This window comes from Aedes aegypti, unplaced genomic scaffold (genome assembly GCF_002204515.2).
Source record: "Aedes aegypti strain LVP_AGWG unplaced genomic scaffold, AaegL5.0 Primary Assembly AGWG_AaegL5_hic_scaff_1322_PBJ_arrow, whole genome shotgun sequence".
Taxonomy (NCBI): domain Eukaryota; kingdom Metazoa; phylum Arthropoda; class Insecta; order Diptera; family Culicidae; genus Aedes; species Aedes aegypti.
Genome location: NW_018734755.1, coordinates 1 through 24,476, shown reverse-complemented (window position 1 = coordinate 24,476; position 24,476 = coordinate 1). Strand labels below are relative to the sequence as shown.

Sequence of the window (24,476 nt, the reverse complement as noted above, 5' to 3'; positions counted from 1 at the left end):
CAAACACGTCGAAAAATCTAGTATCGGCCTTATCGGCCTGAAGGGTCTACCCCGTTTGGCATAATGCCGTATGGCATAATGCCGTTTGGCATACAGTCGTTTGGCATAATAGCTGTTTGGCATAATGCCATTTGGCATAACGGTCGTTTGGCATAATCGCCATTTGGCATAATGGCCGTTTGGCATAATTGTGAAAAACATTGAATTTGATAAAATTCGTTCCTTTAAGCAAAGGGGTGAGGATAAACTGCTCACGATCGTACATCCCGTTGTCAGTTATTGATAGGACATACTTCAAATCTTCATTTTTTTTTCAAGGAAACCAATATCCAATTAAACTCTTTGGGAATTGCATCATACATGACTTTCGGAGTAATCATGTCCGGGATAGTATAGTGCATTTTTAACAAAAATGTATCCAACGCCTAAGTTATTCCATGTCATTTGGAAAAAAATGGAACATGGTATTTTATGACGCATCTTATGGTCCCGCATATTACTGTACCACTGCAGCATCTTCCTTTTCCAAATTATGCCAAACGACCATTATGCCAAACAACTGTTATGCCAAACGACTGTATGCCAAACGGCATTATGCCAAATGGCATTATGCCATACGGGGTAGACCCGGCCTGAATTGGTTCTGCAAAAATACCATTATGTTCATCGAGAGTCGATAAGTTTGCCGACATTGAAGCAAAGTTTACAGCTTCTTCCATGGGTACAAACCGCTCTTTTGAAATCCACTTTCAATTACTTGCTCCTTACTATCGAAATTATCGAGAGCTGTTGGGCAAATTTCTGACTTCGTGATGGCACTTATTCCGTGTTTACATCGGAAATCTAACAATGAGTCCTCCGTGTTTTCATTGGCCCGAAAAAACTTACATCCAATGGTTGAGTCAAATGCGTTGAATTGGGGAATAGGCAGATGAGTATTATTTGATGTTTTTCGCAAAAGTTTGTGCTCATAAGCGTTGCATGGCTTTTATGGCCATCGACAAATAGCAGTACGGGTAGTGCGACTTTTTCTCTTTCTAGCCATAGTTGGAAAATGTTTTTTTAGGAACTCATAAAATGCATTCCCTGTCATCCATCCGCTATCGGTTTTGCCTATTCACCAATCAGCTGAAGCACTACGGATGATATCACCAGGGAGTCGACATTAATACGGAAACATCACGAGTGGTGGAAGCAGTTTGCCATCAGCACTGGCAATGAAGAGAGCAGTGTAGCTTTCTTTCTCGTTGTTTCCGAACACTGAGTAGGTATGCTTAGACTGCTTCATCGCCAAACACTTCCTTTTCCTGACAACCAGCTCGCAAGATGTTTCGTCGAGATTAAATATTCTGTCTGGACAATCCAGAAGATAAACCAGATCTTCTTGTTCCAAGTAGGTATGCACTTCACCAAACCATGCTTCAATTTGCTCCTTTGTGATTGTTTTTTTTTAATTTCTTTATTAGTATCATTCCAAACATAACATTCATTTCTTATATCTAGGTGTTCTGTGTTATTAGAGACAACACTATCATCCTAATTTGGTAAAACAAATTTAAGATTTTATTAACATTTTGTTAACAACATATAACATTTCATTTGCCGTAGCAGTTCAGATTTTTTACAGGTGAGTTGATTTCACCTGCTTATAAGAGAAAAAAAAAACGCTTTAAATATACTTAACCTAACTTAACCTAAACATATAACGCATTAATCGTGGCAATAGAAGATTGTAACGATTTTTGCCTGAAATTATTAATTATTTATTTGACATTTGTTCCAATGTTTCAGCATTGGATATTCTATGTAACTCATTGGTACTATACCAGGGAGGAAGCCTTAGAATCATTTTCAAAATTTTATTTTGAATTCTCTGCAGAGCTTTCTTCTTGGTATTACAATAGCTAGTCCATATTGGTACAGCATACAACATGGCTGGCCTGAAAATTTGTTTGAATATCAAAAGCTTGTTCTTAAGACAAAGTTTTGATTTTCTATTAATAAGGGGATAAAGACATTTTACATATTTATTACATTTGGTTTGAATGCCCTCAATGTGATTTTTGAAAGTTAAACTCTTATCAAGCATGAGCCCTAGATACTTAACTTCATCTGACCAATTTATTGGAATCCCTCTCATAGTGACAACATGTCTACTTGAAGGTTTCAAATAAAGAGCTTTTGGTTTATGTGGGAATATTATTAGTTGAGTTTTGGAAGCATTAGGAGAAATCTTCCATTTTTGCAAGTATGAAGAAAAAATATCCAAACTTTTTTGCAATCGACTACAGATGACACGTAGGCTTTGTCCTTTGGCGGAGAGGCCTGTGTCATCCGCAAACAAGAATTTTTGACATCCCTGAGGTAACTCAGGTAAGTCAGATGTGAAAATATTGTATAATATTGGTCCCAAAATGCTGCCTTGAGGAACATCAGCTCTTACAGGAAGTCTTTCAGATCTGGAGTTCTGATAATTAACCTGAAGTGTACGATTTGACAGATAACTTTGAATTATTCTAACAATGTATGTTGGAAAATTAAAGTTTTTTAATTTTACAATCAAACCTTCATGCCAAACACTGTCGAATGCTTTTTCTATGTCTAGAAGAGCAAGACCAGTGGAATAGCCTTCAGATTTGTTGGAACGGATCAAATTTGTTACACGTAAAAGTTGATGAGTGGTCGAATGTCCATGGCGGAATCCGAACTGTTCATTGGCAAAAATTGAATTTTCGTTGATGTGTGCCATCATTCTGTTCAAAATAACCTTTTCAAAAAGTTTACTGATGGAGGAAAGCAAACTGATTGGACGATAGCTAGAAGCTTCTGCAGGATTTTTGTCTGGTTTTAAAATTGGAACAACCATAGCATTTTTCCATTTGTCGGGAAAATATGCTAATTGAAAACATTTGTTAAATATATCAACCAGAAATGATAAGCTACTTTCTGGAAGTTTCTTGATGAGGATGTAGAAAATTCCATCATCACCAGGAGCTTTCATATTTTTGAATTTTTTAATAATAGTTCTCACTTCTTCCAAATCAGTCTCCCAGGCATTTTCGAAAACGTTCTCTTGATTGAGAATATTTTCGAACTCCTGAGTAACTTGATTTTCAATTGGACTAGTAAGTCCTAAATTAAAATTGTGCGCACTTTCAAACTGCATAGCAAGTTTTTGAGCTTTTTCGCAATTAGTTAGTAATAATTTGTTTTCCTCTTTCAATGCCGGTATTGGCTTCTGGGGTTTTTTCAAGATTTTCGATAATTTCCAAAAGGGCTTAGAGCCAGGGTCCAATTGAGAAATTTTATTTTCAAAATTTTTGTTTCTTAATTGAGCAAAACGCTTTTTGATTTCTTTCTGCAAATCCTGCCATATAATTTTCATAGCAGGATCACGAGTGCGCTGAAATTGCCTTCTCCTCACGTTTTCAAGACGAATCAAGAGTTTTAGATCATCGTCTATAATCACGGATTCAAATTTTACTTCACATTTTGGAATTGCAATGCTCCGGGCTTCAACAATGGAATTTGTTAAAGTTTCAAGAGCATTGTCAATATCAAGTTTAGTTTCTAAAGAAATGTTATCATCAAGATTAGAGTCAACATACGTTTTATATATATTCCAGTCGGCTCGTAAATAATTGAAAGTGGAGCTGATAGGATTTAAAATCGCTTCTTGGGATATTTGAAATGTAACAGGGACATGCTCAGAATCAAAATCAGCATGAGTAACTAATTGGCTACAAAGATGACTAGAGTCGGTTAAGACCAAGTCAATCGTAGATGGATTTCTAGAAGAGGAATAACATGTAGGGCTATCAGGGTATTGAATTGAGAAATATCCTGAAGAGCACTCATCAAATAAAATTCTGCCGTTGGAATTACTTTGAGAATTATTCCATGACCGATGTTTGGCATTAAAGTCACCAATGACAAAAAATTTTGACTTATTGCGAGTCAATTTTCGTAAGTCAGTTTGGAGCAAATTAACTTGCTGTCCAGAGCATTGAGAAGGCAAATAGGCAGCTATGAAAGTATATTTACCAAACTGTGTTTCAACAGAAACACCTAAAGTTTCAAAAACTTTAGTTTCAAATGATGAAAACAGTTGATGTTTTATACGCCTATGAATGATGATTGCAACTTCCCCACATGCCCCATCAAGTCGATCATTATGATAAACAAAAAAAATTAGGAATCTCTTTTGAGTTTAGATTCAGGTTTTAAATACGTTTCGGTTATAAACTGCTATATGCACGTTATTAACCGTAAGAAAAATAAACAGCTCGTCCTCTTTACCATTCAGAGAAACGAGCATTCCAATTTAAAATATTTAAATTAATTATTTGGATCCTGTTACACCTAAAAGTGGAAAGAATTATTATTAAATGCTCATTTTTGAATCAACTTTTGTTAGAGTGTAAAACAGAATCAAATGTATATTTTTTTGCTGTGTGTGCTACTAGCGCAGACGACAGAAGGTGTAGAAAGCAAAGGTTTGTGGAGATTTGGCGCGATGCGAACGGAAGTAGGAAGGAGATAGGAAAAAGGAAATCATTAAAAGTAGAAAATTCCGTCGAGTTAAGACGTGTTTGTTTTTCGTTAAATAAAATTCTTAAAATACAGGTCCACTTGCTTTTCGTCCCTGAACTATCCGAAGAACATTTGGTCCTTCGAGCCGGATGTCGGATTAGTGATTGGAAGCAGATTAGATTCTCGATTCGTGCGCGGAACGAGAAAGAATCGACGCGAGTTCGGCGGTTGCGACGGTCGAATCGCGAAGTGAATCCGATTGCATGCGTTGCATCGGATAGTGTTTTCCGACAAACGTGGTCGGAAATTGAATTCTGTTCCCGATTGAGTGGTCGAAGAAAGCTCCGGATACTTGCGTGTTTCCGGAAGTGTGAGCTGCTAAACGGACGGCAAGAATAGAACTTTGAAAAGTGGAGGTCAAGCCTCAACGAAGAAGAAGAGCGTGAAAATTGTGCGGTAGTGAGAAAAAGAACTAAAAGAACTATTCACATGTAATGTTTTTGCGTTTCTGGTAAAGAGAAGAAAGTGTTGTTTCCGTCGACGCCATTTTCAACCCCGACCGGTGAATTCAGTGTGCTTCGTAGTGTGCGTGAGCAGAAAAGAGGAAGCCGAACAGCGGCAGAAAGAGAAGAAAATGGCGGAAAGTGTTGGTTGCGTTGGAGCGAGAGAAGCAGCTGCTGGCTGTGAAGTTTCAAGGTAATGCTTGTGGGCAATCAGTGATCGTGCTGGATCCAGTGGCGTACCGGAAAGTATCGTGCCGTATAGAATGCCACCATCGTTGTTGTTGCAGCAAACACCATTGCCAAACATTCGACGGCAAATACGAGCACTGGCACAAGTTCAAGGCGAGATTTTGCGATATTGTCGACCGGTGCACCCAAGATTCCCCGGCGACGAAACTCCATTATTTTGGATAAGGCGTTGGTCGGAGATGCGAAGGGGGCAATCGATGAGCAGACCCTCAACGATAACAACTACGACGGTGCATGGAGAATTCTGGTCGAACGTTACGAGAACCTCTCGATGGTGGATTCATGGCCACGTGACAAGGTTGCTGAACTTGAAGCAGATGGCCAAGGAGTCGTCAGTGAACTGCGAACGTTTGATCGACGACTGTACGAAGCGTGTGGAGTCCCTGGAGTTCCACAAGCTCAAGATGGACAAGATGTCTGAAGCCATCGTTATCACGTTGCTAGCGTCGAAGTTGGATCCGAGTACCCGAAGAAGCTGGGAAGCATCTTGTGAACATGGTAAGTTACCTGTGTATAAGGACACGATTGCATTCCTGCGAAAGCATTGCCATGTTCTGGAGCGGTGTGAGCAAAATGTCATGCCAATCAAGAGCAAAATCGTGCCGATGAAGACCCAGCCATCTATCATTACCAGTAAGACGCACACTGTGATGGTTTCGAAAACGACCGATGGATGCCCCATGTGCGGAACTGCTCATTCGATTGATGCATGTGGAGCGTTCAAAAGGTTGAATGTTGACGAGCGGTATATGAAGGCGAAGCAGCTGGGATTATGCTTCAGTTGCCTGCTACGAGGACATCGAACGGTAGCCTGCAAGAGCGGTAAAACGTGTCCAACTTGCTCGAAGAAACATCATGCACTGATGCATCCGGAAGAGAAGAAGCTTGTTGCAGTTGAATTCCCTCAGCCACCTGCGGCAGAGCAAGCAACGAGTTCCTCCCATCCACTGACAGCAGCAAAGTGTACGATTCCAATCGAGCCAATGCAGCCGAAGCAGATTTTGTTGGCGACAGCTATCGTGATGGTGTATGATTCCAACGAAGTAGCGCATAAGTGCCGTGTGCTGCTGGATTCCGGAGCGATGGCAAACTTCATGTCAACCAGAATGGCGGAATTGTTGCGACTGCGAAAGGAGGGTGCCAACATCCCAATCGATGGAGTGAATGGGATGAAGACTGTCGTGAAGTACAGAGTGAACGCTAGAGTGGCATCAAGAACAACTGGTTTCCAATCATCGTTGGATTATCTGGTTGTGCCCCGAGTGACCGGTGCATTGCCGGCTACTAAGATCGACCCACACAGCTGGCAGATTCCCAAGTCGGTGGAACTAGCAGATCCGCATTTCTACGAACCAGGTCGCATTGACATGCTACTCGGTGCGGAGCTGTTTTTTCGAAGTGCTGCAAAAAGGTAAGATCAAATTGGCCCGAATCTACCATTGTTGCAGGAGAGTCAGCTTGGATGGCTCGTTTCTGGACCGGTGTCCGACTCTGCGGTGATCGGAACCGTGAAGGTGTGTCAAGCTAGAAAATCGGTGGAAACCGGACGAGCAGCTGTGTCAACTGCTGCGGCGGTTTTGGACTATCGACGAGTTTGGAGGTGATGCGTCGCCAAGGCAGACGATAGATGTGAACTAAGTTTCCAGGAGACGCACAGTAGAACCAAGGATGGTCCGTTACGTGGTAATGCTGCCATTCCGCGATAATGTTGGAGAGCTCGGAGAATCCCGAAACCGAGCGATGCGACGATTTTTGTCTCTGGAGTGTCGCTTAGAAGGTCAACCGGAGTTGAAGCAAATGTACGTTGATTTCATCAGCGAGTATCTGGCACTTGGCCATTGCCGAGTTGTGACGGATTCCGAATGCGATAGGCCTGAGTCTGTCTACTATCTTCCACACCACTGCGTGATTAAACCGGACAGCTCAACTACCAAGCTGAGAGTGGTGTTCGACGCTTCGGCGAAGAGTAGTTCAGATTTGTCGTTGAACGATGTGATGGAGATTGGGCCCACAGTGCAAGAGTCACTCTTCAATGTGATATTGAGATTTCGCTTGCATAAATTCGTCTTCACCGCCGACATCCCGAAAATGTATCGGCAGGTGATGGTTCACGAGGCTCATCGAAAGTATCAGCGAATTCTGTGGAGAGAAGATAAAAATCAGCCAATGAAGGAGTTGGAGTTAAATACTGTTACTTACGGTACAGCTGCAGCGCCTTTCCTGGCGACACGATCGGTTGTCCAGTTGGCTAGAGACGAGCAAGAAGATTTCCCAGCGGCGAGCGAGGCAGTTGAGAAATGCTTTTACGTCGATGATGTGATGACTGGTGCTGACACGCTTAGCGATGCTAGGCAGCTCCTGCGAAGATTTGATCGCACTATTGGATAGAGGTGGATTCCAGCTCCACAAATGGTGTGCGAATGATGAGGCGTTACTCGAGGACATTCCATCTCATGCCAGGGAGAAGCAGATGAACTTCGAAGACTGCGAGATCAACGGAGTGATTAAAAACTCTTGGCATTCTTTGGGATCCCTCCAGCGATGAATTCCTGTTCCACGTGAAGCCAATTAGAGATGGCTCTGAATTTCCCACGAAGAGGTCAGTGCTGTCCGATATGTCAAAAACTGTTCGATCCTCATGGCTTACTAGCACCGGTGGTACTCATCGCCAAACTGGTAATGCAACAGCTATGGCAACAGAACGTAGGATGGGATGATGCGATTCCAAAGGAGCAATTTCGTATATGGAACCGATTCAGATCCGAGCTTTGCTGTTTGAATTCCCTCCGGATCGATCGGCGGATTAACTATTGACGATACGGTTGCTGTGGAGCTGCATGGATTTGCTGACGCTTCCAAGGTGGCGTACGGATGTTGCATCTATATGAGAAGCGTGAAGAGTGATGGTGCTGCAGAGGTTCGACTGATTTGTGGCAAGTCACGAGTTGCCCCAATGAAAGAACTACAACGAGACATCAAGGTGGACGCAAGCCCTGATGAGATGACGATCCCAAGGCTGGAGCTATGCGCTGCGTTGCTGCTAGCTGAACAAGTGAATAAAGTGCGCGAAACCTTAGCATTAACAACCGCAAAGGTGGTGCTTTGGTCGGACTCGAAAATAGTGTTGAACTGGTTGAAACAAATGAAGCCAAATACCCCAGTATTCGTACAAAACCGCGTAGGGAAAATAAGAAAACTTTTTGCGTGGCACACGTGGCACTATATTTCGACTCAGCACAACCCAGCGGATTTGGTGTCACGTGGTGTATTCCCTGAGGATTTGATGCGGTGTGAAGAATGGTGGTTTGGCCCAAGTGTGATTCCTGTTGTTGAAGACGATGAATGTGGTGTGGTGGAACCGGAAGAATATGCCCACCAAATTGTGACGACTTTGGTACCGGAACGAGATTCTGTAATACCGAAGAAACAACTTGAGCCGTACGAAGTGATCCTGAAGTACAGCAGTTATCGAAAGCTGCAGCGTATTTTCGGGTACGTGGTTCGTTTCCTACACAACTGCCGCTTGAAGGGAAACAAGACGACGCGCAGAAGTGGTGCACTGAATAGTGAAGACTACACCGAAGCACAGAAGGCGATGGTGACCATTGTCCAGCTGGTGGTCTATAAGGAAGAAATCAGTTGTATCCAAGCGAACCAACCAGTGAAGGGAAAACTGCGCAATTTGAACCCAATGTACGACGACAACGAAAGGCTGCTGCGAGTTGGCGGTCGCATAAGGAACTCCGATTTGCCGAAAGACCAGAAGCACCCGATGATTTTGCCGGAGAATAACCACTTCACGGAGGTGCTAATAGAAGCGTTGCATCGTGAGCATCTTCATGTCGGTTTGAATGGACTACTTGCGGTGGTCCGACAGAAATTTTGGCCAGTGAACGCGAAGCGAACTATTCATCGAGTTCTGAGGAAATGTGTAGTTTGCTTCCGGACAAACCCCAGAAACGTACAGCAGTATATGGGCGATCTTCCGAGCTGCCGAGTGACTGCTGCCCAACCTTTCGCCAGGACTGGAATTGATTTCGCAGGACCATTCTTCATTAAGGTTGGACGAATGAGAGCTAAGGTTAAGGTGTACGTGTGTCTTTTCGTATGCATGTCTACCAAATCCATACATCTCGAACTGGTGAGCTCTTTGACGACTGATGGTTTCCTGGCAGCACTTCATCGATTTGCTAACCGACGAGGAAATCCATCTGAGCTGTTCTCTGACAACGGAACTAATTTTCGGGGAGCAGACCGAGAACTTTCCGAACTGTTGAACCTGCTACAGTCTCAGGTGCTTGACGACAAAGTAAACGAGTTCTGCCAGCCCAGAGGAATCAAATGGAGCTTCAACCCTCCCAAGGCTCCACACCAGGGAGGTATTTGGGAAGCTAATATCAAATGCATGAAATCCCATTTGTGCAAGACACTAAACGAGAGCTATTTGACATATGAAGAGTTGAACACTTTATTGATCCAGATAGAAGGTGTATTGAACTCGAGACCTCTTGTGCAGCTGACGGATGACCCCTTCGATTACGAAGCGCTGAGCCCAGGACATTTCCTAGTTGGACGGGAATTGACGGCGGTAGCAGAACCGCTGTACGATGATTTGAAGGAGACGAGCTTGTCACGATACCAACTGGTGCAAAAACGAATGCAGCATTTTTGGCAACGGTGGTCGAATGAGTACGTGACGGGTCTTCAGAAGCGCAGCAAATGGTACAAGGACCCTACGTTGCTGCGAAATGGATTGCTGGTGATCATGAAGGAGGACAACATGCCACCCAAGACCTGGAAGTTAGGTCGCATTGTTGAAACACATCCAGGTAAGGACGGAGTTGTACGTGTGGTTACGATCCGCACTGGCAACAGCATCTACAAGCGCCCGACGACCCAGATCGCTGTGCTTCCCATCGATGACTGCACGGATCGAGCAGAGCCCAAGGAGTAGTGAGACCTTCGCCTCACCCGGGGGAGTATGTTACACTAAAAGTGGAAAGAATTATTATTAAATGCTCATTTTTGAATCAACTTTTGTTAGAGTGTAAAACAGAATCAAATGTATATTTTTTGCTGTGTGTGCTACTAGCGCAGACGACAGAAGGTGTAGAAAGCAAAGGTTTGTGGAGATTTGGCGCGATGCGAACGGAAGTAGGAAGGAGATAGGAAAAAGGAAATCATAAAAGTAGAAAATTCCGTCGAGTTAAGACGTGTTTGTTTTTCGTTAAATAAAATTCTTAAAATACAGTCCACTTGCTTTTCGTCCCTGAACTATCCGAAGAACAGATCCATTAGAAAAACGTAATCCAATAACAATTTGATTTGTAAATTTTACACCTACTTGGACTGCTTCAGTCATAGTGGTGGCTTTGAACATTGCATCAATCATTAGATTCAATTGTTCAGTTAGAAAATTAAAATCAGAGGCAGACATGTCATGTGATTTCCCATTTCCGGTAGACGAAGAAGCGGAATTACCTGTGGCGGTAGGGTTTTTTACATTTGATTTGAAACAAGTAGAATGGGTACCCATGGATCGAACAAGGGAGGAGTTCAAATTTCCTGCTACGATATCGGCAAAGGATTTACCGTGGGTAGATACATTCGAAATTGAAAGATTCGAACGGCTACCCGACGGATTAAAATTACTTTGTGAATGAGCATGATTATAATCTTCCTGATGGGTATGATTCATGATCAACCGATCGTTAACTGAAAAATGAGCATTGTTCGATACTCTACCAGGCAAATTGCGGAAACGACCGTTATCGTAACGGATATTATCTTTCATCTGCCTGGCACGAGCCTCAATGACCCTTTTGCATGAAGGGCATTCCCAAAAGTTAGCTTTATGAGGGCCCTTGCAATTGGCGCATTCAAACTTTCTGGTATCTTCTTTCACAGGACAGACGTCCTTAGCGTGAGAAGAACCTCCGCAAATCATGCATTTAGCATCCATGCGACAATTTTTTGTACCATGACCCCACTTTTGGCACCGACGGCACTGAGTGGGGTTCTGGTAATTTCCTCCAGGTTTCTGGAAATGTTCCCATGTCACACGGACATCGAACATAAGTTTTGCTTTTTCTAAAGCTTCAATATTATTTAGTTCTTTTTTGTTAAAGTGAACTAAATAATATTCTTGAGAAAGCCCTTTCCGAACAATGCCAGATTGGGTTCTCTTTTTCATAATGATTACTTGGACTGGGGAAAATCCAAGTAAATCATTTATTCCATTTTTGATCTCTTCAGGTGACTTATAGTCACTTGAGAGACCTTTCAAGACAACTTTGAACAAACGATCAGTTTTGTCGTCATAAGTAAAAAATTTGTGCTTCTTCTCTTCAAGATGTCTGAGAAGATGTTCACGATCTTTAAAAGTTTCCGGCAAAACGCGACAGTCTCCTTTTTTGCGATTTGGAAGGAAACCTTGATTCCTCTGATGGAGTTCAAGATCTCCTGCCTAAATCCCCCAAATTCGGAACAACTGACCACGATAGGCGGCACTCTTTGCTTCCTCACTTGAATCAAAGAGCCTGGGCTAGAGTCTGCTTCGATTTGGTGTTCGGAAAATTTGTCTAGAGCATCGAACTGATTGCTCATTTCGATACAATTATTCATTTCACCCTTGGAAGAAACTTCGCATTCCGGAGAAACGTCCTTTCTTCCATTTTTGCCACGTGTAGTGACAGTTTTAAAACCCACTTTTTTGGAAGGAAGTAGTGAATTCAGAGATTCACCCTTCCTTTTGTTAGTTGTTGATATCATGTTTAGTTAATAGACGAAAGAAGACGTGACCTTCGAGAGGTTTTTTCCCAAGACGGTGTCCAAGAAGGATTACCACCGCTAGCTTTCGCCAACGGGTCCAACGAAAAATCGAAGGCACGGGTCCAAACAAGGATCGTAAAGGGATCAATAGCAGAAAAAGTAGTACTGAAAAGTACTGTTATAGTAGCACTGAAAAGTACCGTTTTTAATTTTAGCACTGAAAAGTACTGATTTATTGCTTTAGGTAGTTTTTAAGAAAACTTCCAAGAGCAGAGAGAAATCGTGTACGCACAGCACGAAGGTACGATGCGCACTATTTTGTGATTGTTGCTCTGTACCGAGCTAGGACACTGGGTTTTCGGAGAGATATTTCTGGGTGCCGCTTCAAAAAAAAGGCGAATTGATTATTATATATACAATTTTCCGATGATATACTAAGATTGGGATATAGGGAGCGGTGAATGGCGTCCTTATGGTATCTTGGGTTAATTCTACGAGTGGCGTGAGGTGAGAATTGTCAGTCTCGCATAGCAAGGTAACAATTCTCGAATCGAGTGAAGTGACTCGCCATTTGATTTGCACGGCGAGTCACTTGACTCGAGTCGACAATTGTCACCTCTCGCCATTAGCATTCTTAGCAAAATAAGATAATCATGGATATTTACGGGTTGAACCATGTTTGATTGCAGTTCCGGTTTGAAAGACCACATGAAAACTCACTTCAAAGATGACAATGATAACCAAGCTGTCGAGTGTGAAGTTTGCCACAAGATTTTCAAAAACATAAACACTCTACGAGTACATAGAGCATCTCACGGACCGCGGAAACATGTTTGTCCTACTTGTAACAAAGCATTCGCTGTTCGGTAAGGCATGTTTTGAAATGTGTTCAGATTTCTTCAATAAAAGTTTTCAATTTCAGTCAGAATTATAGAAACCATATGGACACCCACCATAGCTCAGTTCCACTCGATGGAATAGAGCAGCATTCGGATCATCCATTCAAGTGTGATATATGCTTTAAAATACTGAAAAACAAAATATCCCTTCGACAGCACAAGAAAACCCATCTCCCAAAAAAGAAAGTTTGTTCGATTTGTAGTGCTGCATTTGCTAAGAAGTAAGTTATATATTCTGGAAACTTTTAGAAATGAATTGCCATAGTTTGTCGAATTTTCAGTCGCGATTTGGAAGATCACATGGCAATGCACAATGTCTCTAACGGATCGGAAAACGGACAAAGCCCAAGCGATAATCCATTCAAATGTGAAATATGCCACAAGACTTACCAAAAGCTTAACAGTCTTCGGCAGCATATTAAGATTCATGGACAAGAGAAGCATGTGTGTACTCTGTGTAACAAAGAGTTTGCTGAACGGTAAGACAATGATAACTAGGTATCCTGAAGCAAAGTAAAGAGAATTCTCGATTCCAGTCGTAGGTTAAGCCAGCATTTACAAACTCACAATAAGTTCACTCAATACGAAGAGGTGGGAGAAGCAGATCTGGAGGAATTCCTCTGCGGCGAACCATTCCAATGTGCATTATGCCCCAAAATGTACCATTTCGAAAAGGATCTGTCGAAACATACGCGTAACGTTCATAAATCTAGAACGCTACCTTGCAAGAGCAGCACCGATCAATCTGCGTTAGGATCAGATGTGGACCAGAAAAGTGGACAACTCGAAGCCACACAGTGAGACAGATCAACACTTTCCCAATAGAAATCCTTTGACTATCTTCTCGTTTTCATTTTTAGTGCACCGTTGCATTTGCTGGACGATGCAGATGACGAGGACACACATCCCTTCAAGTGCACCGTATGCCAAAAGGCTTTCAGAAGCAAAGATCAGCTGCTGGACCACGCGAGAAAAGTTCGTGCTAAAATGAATTATCAATGTACCATTTGTAGAAAACGGTTTGCTACGCGGTAAGATGCTGTTCTAATCGATTTTTAATTACAATTTTGTTATATTGGAATTTACATTCGCCGTTTCAGCAATCTGCTCTATCAGCACACCAAAGAAGCCATCCACGCCGAAGGAAAAACACTGGACAACGAAAATGGCGCGCAAAAACTAATGGAAACATACGATGCGTTTGAGGCAGGTGAGATCAAAGTTGAGGTCCAGTCGTCAGATGATGATGAGTAAAAAATATATCTTCGTATCAAATGATCTTTGTTGAAGTAGGGTCGATGTACTAATAGCCGCATAGCTAAGAACAAATATTCGTATAAAATTGAAAAATAAAGCCAGCGGCATAATTTTAACATTATCGGATAGCTTTTTATCTTAATTGTGGAAAAAATATGAAAACTACGAAAACTTATATTTTTGTATTTAATATCGCTTGTGCCACTATAGGAACCAGGGATTGAATCCTGAGAAAATTGAGAGAATCTCTCACGTTTCGCTTTCTGTAACTATCATAATATGCTGCACATTGTGAGAAACTGTTTATCGTATACTGCTACAAGTTTAATCAGATTGGGGGGATAGTAGTGCATGATAAAACACCTCTAAACATGATCCAAACCTGGGGGACACTATTGCTATTGGAAGTCACTGGACACTGAAGAAGTCTGTAAGTCGCAGACGAAATAGATATATAGTCAAGATAAGCAACATATTATAGTTTAAAGGTATTTGCTCGCCTTACTAGTAATTTTAGTATTTTTTTTTTGTAAAAAAATGAAGTGTTAAAGTTTAATTAGTAGTTTTTAAACATACTCTTATAATCCCTCCCCTAAAATTTAATAAGACAGTGTAGTTTGATGAATCGTATTCTCGACAAAGCAACGAACAACTTCAAACATTTTAAATATAAAACCAACTTTTTACTATTTTTTTTCTAGTGGGTCGCGAAATCTATACCTGATCGCTAGGTGGGTCGGGCAAATGAAAAGTTTGGGAACCTATGGTCTAGGCAAAATACAAATCAAAACCGTATTTTCACAAAATTTTTATATTTTTCATTTAAAGTGTGGATCAAAGCTTTCGATTGATGTAAAAAAGTTCTTATTTCATAAATTATTTCGTTTAATAAAAAATTATTTCTCTTAGTAGTGCTACTATAGGAACAATAGATTTACTATATACCTATATAGGTGCAAGAGAACTTAAATTTTAAGCAAAACTATTTATTTCAATCATTTTTAGCATAAAATCTAACTGTGTATCAAGGGTCAAAAAATATTTTGCAGCAATAATTGTTTATGGCAAAACGGCCGTAAAAAAGCCACTAGTGCGACTATAGGGGACTGTCTACTAAGGGAACACCGATCCTACTTTAACTGTAAGGCCGTCTTCAGTGTTGTGTACTAGACTCAACTTCGCTCGGGAACGATTTGTAGGTATCAAGTTGAAAAGCCACGTATTGTCGTTGCCTTGGGCTTTGTGGAGTAGCGTGGTAGGTACCTGTTTGCAAATTTCCAGACTTCTAACCACATCTTCTGCTTCTTGGCATTACGTCCTCACTGGGACAAAGCCTGCTTCTCAGCTTAGTATTCTTATGTGCACTTCCACAGTTAACTGAGAGCTTTCTTTGCCAATGTTGCCATTTTCGCATTTGTATATGGTGAGGCAAGTACGATGATACCACATAACATAAGTGGAACTCGAGCTCAAAAAAGTGGCACCCACTTTAATATTTGCATGCTGGTATAAGGACATCGAAATGTCAAAAGAGTTATACCACCAATACATCAATCGACATTGCGCATTGGGCCAGACCGCGAAATTAGATAAAAAAAATATTTTGTATATGAAGATGATTTTTTAGAACAAAAATGGCTTTGACAAAAATGTTACATATGATGAGGACTACATTTTGACATTAAGTGACATTAGGGTGGTCCAACAAAATACGAAAATATTTTTGTCAACTTTTATGCTTTGCGATTTAATGCTGTGAAGTGTTCTATCAAGTTGATCTTTGTTTAATTTTGAACAACTTTTCCGAAGACGCCAATCTTGTAAGTCTACTGTAGCCGTTGCTATGGCGTTTCCAATGATGCAGGGTAGGGTAGTCAATGAAAATTGATAATTTGCCCATAACTTTTTTATTTCCAATTCTATCAAAATGACGCATTCTACAAAGATTTAGAACTAGTTGAAACGTGTATTTTAGGAAAAGAGTTAAGTTATTCCACAGACAAACAGACGTCACACTCTCATCATTGTCCATCGACCACCTTTTTAACGGTCGATTCTGTTGTGATGTTACGCGAGGTGGCCCATTTGGGGCAAGAAAATAGTGGGTTTGTTATCTATAAACTAATTTGTATTCTAGTGATAAAAACGTGACTTTACAAATTGTCTACATCACACATAATAATCATAATCTTCTACATGACAAACTAGAACGACAGACGTCAACCGATGACAGTCAGTGCTGCCAGCGGAGAGCCCAGTGGTGTTCCCGTTAGGGTGATCAATTGACCCCAACATCTCCCTCCTTAAGTTCGCTGGTAGTCGCTGAACCACTGCGGCGGTCTTCTGTTGCGTGAAGATCGACGAGGGACTTGGATCACTGGTGAAGCTTCGACTGCTGATTGGAAACCAGCTGATGACGTCGTTGTTGAGGAAGACGAACTAGTTTCACTTGATGACGATTCTGAAGACGATGACGGTTCTGATGACGACACCCAAGGTGGTGGTTCTAATTGGGGTTCCAGCAAGGGTGTTGTCTGAACTGGATTGCTAATCGTTGAAGGCTTAGCTACGTTGCACTCATCTAGTAAAATATCTAATGACAAAGTGTGCTTCTTGCTTGCTCGATGGGTAGTTGAACCTCGGCTTCTGAGCTGGTTGATATGAGAACGGATCAATTTCCTGTTATCGATCCAGACGTTGTACATTACACGGCCGATCCTTTCAACCACCGTTCCTGGAGTCCAAGTCCACTTGTTGTTGGCGTAAACCTTGGCGTAGACGGCATCCTTAGGAACGAACGACCTGGTTCGTTGACTGGTGTCCGTGTCCGTCGATGATACTTGCTTGCGTGGTGCACGTAGAAGTTCTAGCGAAGTCCTGAGCCGACGATAATACATCAACTCCGCAGGTGATCTTCCATCGGGTGTATTGGGATTTGGAGTGGTTCTGTAGGTGAGTAGGAATATATCCAAGGTGGTTTTGATGGAACCTTCTCCCTCCTGGACCTTTCTGACCGCCCGCTTGAAGGTGTCGACAAACCTTTCGGCCTGGCCGTTCGACTGCGGATGGAAAGGTGCTGTTGTAATATGTTCCACGCCGTTCTCGATGCAGAACTCCTTGAACTCGGCGCTTGTAAATTGCGTGCCATTATCTGACACTAGGACTTCGGGCATTCCCTTGTTGGCAAACAGGCTTCGTATGAGGTTGATTGTTGCCTTCGAAGTGATGGATTTTGTCGGAAAAATCTCCGGCCATTTGCTGTAAGAATCCACGACAACCAAGTAGTACTCGCCCTCCAATGGGCCAGCGTAATCGACGTGCACTCTCTGCCAAGGAACTGTGGGTTTTGGCCATGGCTCTGGTGTTGCTTTTGGCGGAGATTTTGCTGCAGAGGCACAACCGTTACAATCTCGAACATAGTTGGCTATTTCTTCGTCGAGACAAGGCCAGTAGACAAAACTTCGCGCGATGGCCTTCATTCGTTGAATTCCTGGGTGCCCTTTGTGTAGTTGGTTGAGGCACCGCTGCCTGTAGATTACTGGAATGACCAACCTGTCGCTGAACATGATGCAACCTTCGACGATGGATAGCGCTTCTTGACGGTCATAGTAGCGCAGTAGCTCCGGATCCTTGATTTCCGAACGATTCTTCGGCCATCCGTGTTTGACGAAACGGTACACTTTCCGAAGAACTGGGTCGGAACTTGTGGCTTGCTCCACCATCTGGAAACTAAGTGGTAGCTGGCTGACTGTGCTGTTGGCTACGGACTTCAGGTCTTCTTCGAGGGTTGTACAGGCTACCACAAAATCTTCTTCGGGCTTGATATGCTGGTCAATTAGACGTGATAGCACATCCGCATTCCCAAACTTATCCGTAGCGACGTATTCCATGGAAAAGTCATACGACAGCAAGGTTAGGGCCCAGCGTTGAAGGCGGTTAGCTGTATACACTGGTATACCCTTTTTAGACCCGAAGATCCTCAAGAGTGGAGCGTGATCCGTTTGTAGTCGAAAGTGTCGTCCGAAGATGTACTTGTGGAATTTGGTCACTGCAAATACAATCGCCAATCCTTCACGATCCGGCTGCGAGTACTTCTGTTCGGTGGGCGTTAGTGACCGTGAAGCGTGCTGAATAACCTTCATTTTGCCATCAGGGTATTTGTGGCTGATAGTAGCCCCGATGCCGATCGACGATGCGTCTGCTGACACAACTATCTCTTGACGTGGATCATAGTGTGCCAACAGAAGATTGGATGACAGGATCGCTTTGAAGTCGTCGAACGCTTTCTGGCATTCTTTCGTCCACTGGAAGGTTGAGGACGACTTGAGGAGTTCGTCCAGTGGGTATCTCAGCGAGCGCATGTTCGGAACAAATTTTCCGTAATAATTTACGGCTCCCAAGAATGAGCGAACTCCAGTAAGATCGCGAGGCGGTGGCATCTCCTGGATGGCCTTGATTTTGTTTGGATCTGGGCGAAGTCCGTCCTTGTCGAGCAATAGGCCCAAATATCCCAGTTGCTTTTGTCCAAAAGAGCACTTTTCTGGACGAATCGTGAACCCGAATTCTTGGATGCGTTGGAGAACTGCGTGCAAGTTTCGCTGATGTTCTTTGGCGTCCCTACCGCCGACGATGACGTCATCCAGATAGCCCGACGTGTACGGAATTCCAGCCAGCATTGCGTCCATCAACTGCTGAAATGCTCCAGGAGCTGCTTTCACTCCGGGAGGGAGCCTGTTATATTGGTACAAGCCCCGGTGAGTGTTGACGGTGAGCAATTTCCGGCTACTCTCCTCGACCTCCATTTGCAGGAAGGCATCCGATAAGTCGATCTGGCTGAATACGGTACAACCAGTCAGCTTCGAGAAAATGTCCTGCGGCAGGGGTAGCGGGTACTGGTGCGGCAGTAGGCGATCGTTTAGGCCCGTTGAATAATCGCCACATATACGGATGCTGCCATTCGACTTCCTCACTACCACAATTGGAGCAGCCCACTCCGAGAAATCCACGGGGGAAATAATGTTCAGGCTTTCCAATCGATCGAGTTCGGCGTCAACGGTGGGTAGCATGGCATAAGACACCGGCCGCTTGGGCCGAAACACTGGTTTACACGCTTCCTTCAATGCCAAGCTCACTTTCGTTTTCGTGCAGAGCCCCAGAGTTGGATTGAAGAGTTTGGGGTAGGCCCTCTGCAATTCGCCTGCGTCGACTGGTTCATCACCGCTGACTAGATTACAAAATGTGTTCATCGGCAATGACCAGAGGTTCAACTTGTCGATGAAGTCGAGCCCCAGGAGGTTCAGCGAGTTGGTAGAGACGTAAACGTGTCCTGTACTCACCGATTCGTTGAGAGCAACTGTGCAGGGGAACTCAAACTCGAGACGAAGATCATCGCCTGACGCAGTCTGGGCGCTTTGCGTTGTTGGAACTGCTGTTGGCTTACCGATCCTCTCCCACACCTCCTGCGACACGATGGTGATGTCGGACGCTGTGTCCAACTGGAGACGCACCGGAATATCGTTGAGCTTAACCCAAACGAAACGACGTTTGCTTTGGACACTGTTGACGGACACGACTGTATTGGTGGAAAACTGCTTGCTGGATTTCCGTCCCTTCGCTGATCTCTTGGCACTGGAGCAATAGCCTTCTTTATGCCCCAGTTGATGGCAGGATGCGCACTTGTGGTTGACAAAACTGCAGTCCTTTGCATAATGCATCGCACCGCAATTCCAGCATGGTGATGCCGGGCCATTCTTCCGTGGCTGCTGCTGCGGCTTCTGTTGATACTGGAACTTACGATGCTCCCCGAACTGCTTCTGGAAAGGCTTCCGTTGTGTTTGACCTCCTCTGATGGCTTGACATGCTGGAGCTGCCGGATTTTCAATCATGGCCGTATCATTCTTTAGGTTTATCAACCGTTGGCATTCCTCGATGAGCGCATCCAGAGTGACATTCCCGTTGTCCTCGATCTTGCTAAGCAGCCTTGTCCGCACCTCAGCATCGCGTTCGGATTTCAGCCCGCAAACAAACATTAAACATTTGAATTGGGCCTCCGTCATTTTGGGAAGCTCAAATTCCACACACATCTTGTTGACACGGCAGGCGTAGGACACGTAATCTTCCGTGGTCGATTTTGCGATGGTGAGCGTGGAATAGCGCTTCTTCACTGCCGACTCCTTGGTGCCAAAAAGTCCTCGAAGCTTCTCCACGGTCTCCAAGAACGAGAAATCCTTCGGTGTGTTCGGCAGGATGTAGCTGACATAGCGATAATGTTCCTTGGTTCCTAGCCGACGAAGAAGCAATCGAACCTTGGCAGCGTCGTCGATGCGTTCGGCGTCCTTCGCGAATAGGTCTTCGTACCTGGCAAACCACGACCCGAATGTGGAGTGAGTATCTGGGTCGTACATAAACTCCTTGATATTTGCAGCCAACGAGTCCAGAATTACTTCTGGATTGGGTGGAACGTGCACTTGAATGGTCTGCATGGCGTTCCGGAAGATCTCTTGCTGCTGTAGAACCCCTTGCTGTTGATGGTGTTGGGATTCTCGCTGCTGCTGAAGGATCTGGTTCATTATGGCTTGCTGATGCTGCATTTGTTGCAAGAGTTGCACAATGAGGGCATCGTGTGGGGAGCTATGCTGCGGCTGAGTGAGGTTAGGCTGAGGATGCTGTTGCGGATGCAGTGAAGGATGCTGTTGATGCTGCGGAGGAGGCAGCTGTTGCTGCTGTGGTGGAGCATTTGGCGGCTGCTGCTGGAGCGGTTGTCCATTCTGCGGAGGTAGTCCGTTCTGGATTTGCCCGGGTGGAATGACTCCCGGTGCTTGATGCTGCTCTGACATTGCACTGTATGTGCGCTTTCGCCTTTTCCGTGGGGGCGTCGTGATGAAACTACAACTGCTTTTTCACTACGCGAAGCCGGCGAAACCGACACAAACTTCGAAAAATCTCGTCGCCACTGTTGTGATGTTACGCGAGGTGGCCCATTTGGGGCAAGAAAATAGTGGGTTTGTTATCTATAAACTAATTTGTATTCTAGTGATAAAACGTGACTTTACAAATTGTCTACATCACACATAATAATCATAATCTTCTACATGACAAACTAGAACGACAGACGTCAACCGATGACAGTCAGTGCTGCCAGCGGAGAGCCCAGTGGTGTTCCCGTTAGGGTGATCAATTGACCCCAACAGATTCAAAAATATGGTAGATGGCCAATCCGTCACCCGCAGCGCTCGCATCATTTTTGTTCGCGTTTGACGTTTACACACTACCGCCATCTGTTGGCCCGTCGGCCAAACACACTAATTTTAGCATTGGGCGTACATGTCCTCGTGACTATGATTTTGATCGAGATTTATTCTATGTGTTACGTCTGTTTGTCTGTGGTTATTCTATTCATTCGTTTATGAGATATACCATTTTGATTCGAAAATCATATTTTTTAAATGTCAGTATCTCAAAAAGGGGGAACAACGGGAATGCAATTTGCAGAGGATCTGAAAGGTATAACTTGGAGTTTCAAATGGTATATTGTATCGCTGGAGAATATTTGAGGACTTACCGTATAATTTTAAAATATTTGTATGACGAACGAATTATTTCTCCAAATTGGAAACTATTTTCGAAAAAATATGTGTGATGGTGATGGTGATCTCGCCTCCAAACATTTTTTGACTAATAATTTCATTTACGAAAAATTTGAAGTTAAATGCCTTTCCCCATACAAAATAAAACGAGAAAACTTCTGCTGATCAACTGTGGACCTATTTTATACCCTGGGAGTAGTAATGACTTTCTAGTTCGATGTCAGATAAACCAGCTTAGATTAATTTGTATTCTAAATTATTTAAATGAATAGGATTTATTCGTGCTGTTCGAAATATGAATCACAGTGATCGAAATATGTGGCAGAATAATCACAGTGATTGACAATTGAAACAAAATGTTGTTCAATGCTTTTGCGAAAAACTTACAATAAAAGGAGATATATTAATATCTCCTTTTATTGTAAGTTTTTCGGGGCCTTCCTTAGGCGAGTGGTTAGAGTCCGCAGCTACAAAGCAACGCCATGTTGAAGGTTTCTGGATTCGATTCCTGCTCGGACCAGGATCTTTTCGAAAAGAAAATTTCCTTGATTTCCCTGGGCATATATTATCATCGTACCTGCCGCTGCCACACGATTTACCAATGCGAAAATGGCAACTTTGGCAAAGAAAGCTCTCAGTTAATAACTGTGGAAGTGCTCATGAGAACACAAGCTGAGAAGCTGGCTCTGTCCCAGTGGGGACGTTAATGCCAAGAAGAAGAAGAATATATTATTATTTTTATCACCAACTCAGGCTGATTTTCGCCTAAAAGTTGCATTTCAAGTCAGCGTAAACCGCAAGTGTTCGAAATATGAATCTAAACATTATATAAATAAGTATAATATGCTAAAAAATATTCAGTTGAACAGTTTTCACCCAAATTATGTTTAGAACTTTGCCGTAATGTTCAATATTTCAACTAAAATCATGAGTTTGTAAAAACTATTTGTTTTCATATCAAAATTATACTGTAAATCCTCCAATATCATCCAAAGATACCATATACCATTTGAACCTCTAAGTTATACCTTTCAAATCCTGTGCATCCCCGTTTTTTCCCCTTTTTGATGATATTGAAGTTCGAAAAATATTATTTATTGGAATAAAAATGGTCATATCTCATAAACGAATGAATAGAATAACTTAATTCTGTCACCAAAATACGCGTTTCAATTAGTTCTAGATCTTCGTAGAAGGCGTAATGTTGGTAGAATTTGAAATAAAAAAGTAATGAGCAAAATATCAATTTTCATGGACCACCCTACCCTGCATAATTGAAAACGCCATAGCAACGGCTACAGTAGACTTGAAGATTTGCGTCTTCGGTAAAGTTGTTCAAAATTAAACAAAGATCAACTTGATAGAACACTTAAAAGCGTTAAATTGCAAAGCATAAAAGTTGGGAAAAATATTTCCGAATTTTGTTGGACCACCCTAATGTCACTTAATGTCAAAATTTAGTCCTCATCATATGTAACATTTTTGCCTCAGCCATTTTTGTTCTAAAAATCATCTTCATAATCAAAATATTTTTTTTCATCTAATTTTGCGGTCTGGCCCAATGTGGCATTGTATTGAAATGAACCAAAGATTTTTTTCGTTTTATTTCCGAAACGATCACATTCTGTTGTTATGAAACATGAATATTATATAGTATGAAAGAAAAAAATACATTTTATGAAAAAATAAACATGTTTTATCTTTAGACATTGCTTCCCAACGTTGTCGATCGTCCCCCGATCTTAATGTCTGTAATCTTCGCAGCAACTGGTCTACTGCTCGAATCATATGTTTTTTGTTTACTATTGGTAATGACAGTTCGATGTCTTCTATACTAGATATACCACTTGCCAGCAGCTGGAAGTGGGTACAACTTTTCAACTCGCTTTCACTTCTGAGTTCCACATATGTTATGTGATGATACTCTTTTATTTATTTACTCCGTCAATCAATTGTAGACAACATGTTTGCTTAAGGTGAAGATGAATCAAAGCCAAACCTCAAATTTTCAAGAGCACGGATCTGGAGAACCAAATATCCGTTTCAGGGGACACGGGAGACCGTGTTATTTTCCCTATCTTTTGTCTCACTCTAACAATTATCATCAAAACTTTGCCGAAGCAAATCTCGAGTTTTAGTGAACCGATGAAGCTGAAAATTTAATCGATTGTGCACCACATATATAGAATATAGTGATACATTTTTCACATCCATATATGGAGTGGTACTTGAGATCTGCTTCTTCAAATGGATAGGATGATTATAATGACGTCCCGTGCGGCCTTAAGCTGAAAACTTAATCGATTGGTTACAACCAGCGAGTGACCAATCGATTAAGTTTTCAGCTTAAACGGATGTTTGGTTCTCCAGATCCGTGCTCTTGAAAATTTGAGGTTTGGCTTCGATTCATCTTCATCTGAAGGCTGGCGCCAACCTGGCCAACCGCACCCCAACTAACAATTCAGAGCCACAAACAAGCATGCATGTTTAATTATTGTTCAATAATGGTAATGGCAGCTGAATAAAAAATTTGCTCTATAAATAACTGAGAAGGTGCTTTTTAAACACAAACTTAGATCAATGTTCAACGTTATGCATTAGAATGAACAAACGTTGAATCGCCAAAGATTCTCATTCGACTAGTCAAGATTGTTCTACAAATGAGCTGAACAAGACAT

The 24,476-nt window shown here is 42.6% G+C and overlaps 2 protein-coding genes across 3 annotated transcripts; one reads left to right on the top strand and one right to left on the bottom strand.

Annotated features, from left to right (window-relative positions):
- Window positions 1-591: 591 nt before the first annotated feature.
- LOC5571440 (zinc finger protein 62 homolog) lies at window positions 592-14,333 on the top strand (the record flags this gene model as incomplete). Of its 2 annotated transcripts, none has more annotated exon segments than XM_021856208.1 (7): window positions 592-1,397; window positions 12,746-12,922; window positions 12,979-13,176; window positions 13,237-13,434; window positions 13,492-13,752; window positions 13,816-13,986; window positions 14,056-14,333. In XM_021856208.1, coding segments are annotated over 6 exon segments (1,140 nt in total). In that variant the 3' UTR covers window positions 14,210-14,333.
- Window positions 14,334-16,333: 2,000 nt separating this feature from the next.
- LOC110680407 (cAMP-dependent protein kinase catalytic subunit-like) lies at window positions 16,334-21,048 on the bottom strand. The gene is made up of 2 exons (XM_021856210.1): window positions 20,656-21,048; window positions 16,334-16,345 (listed from the first exon to the last, which is right to left on the bottom strand). The coding sequence occupies exons 1-2, from the start codon at window positions 21,046-21,048 to the stop codon at window positions 16,334-16,336; spliced, it is 405 nt and encodes a 134-aa protein (XP_021711902.1).
- Window positions 21,049-24,476: the final 3,428 nt, after the last annotated feature.

Coding starts and splice junctions, on each gene's coding strand:
- LOC110680407 (XM_021856210.1), bottom strand. CDS start 21,048: ATGTCAGAGCAGCATCAAGCACCGGGAGTCATTCCACCCGGGCAAATC.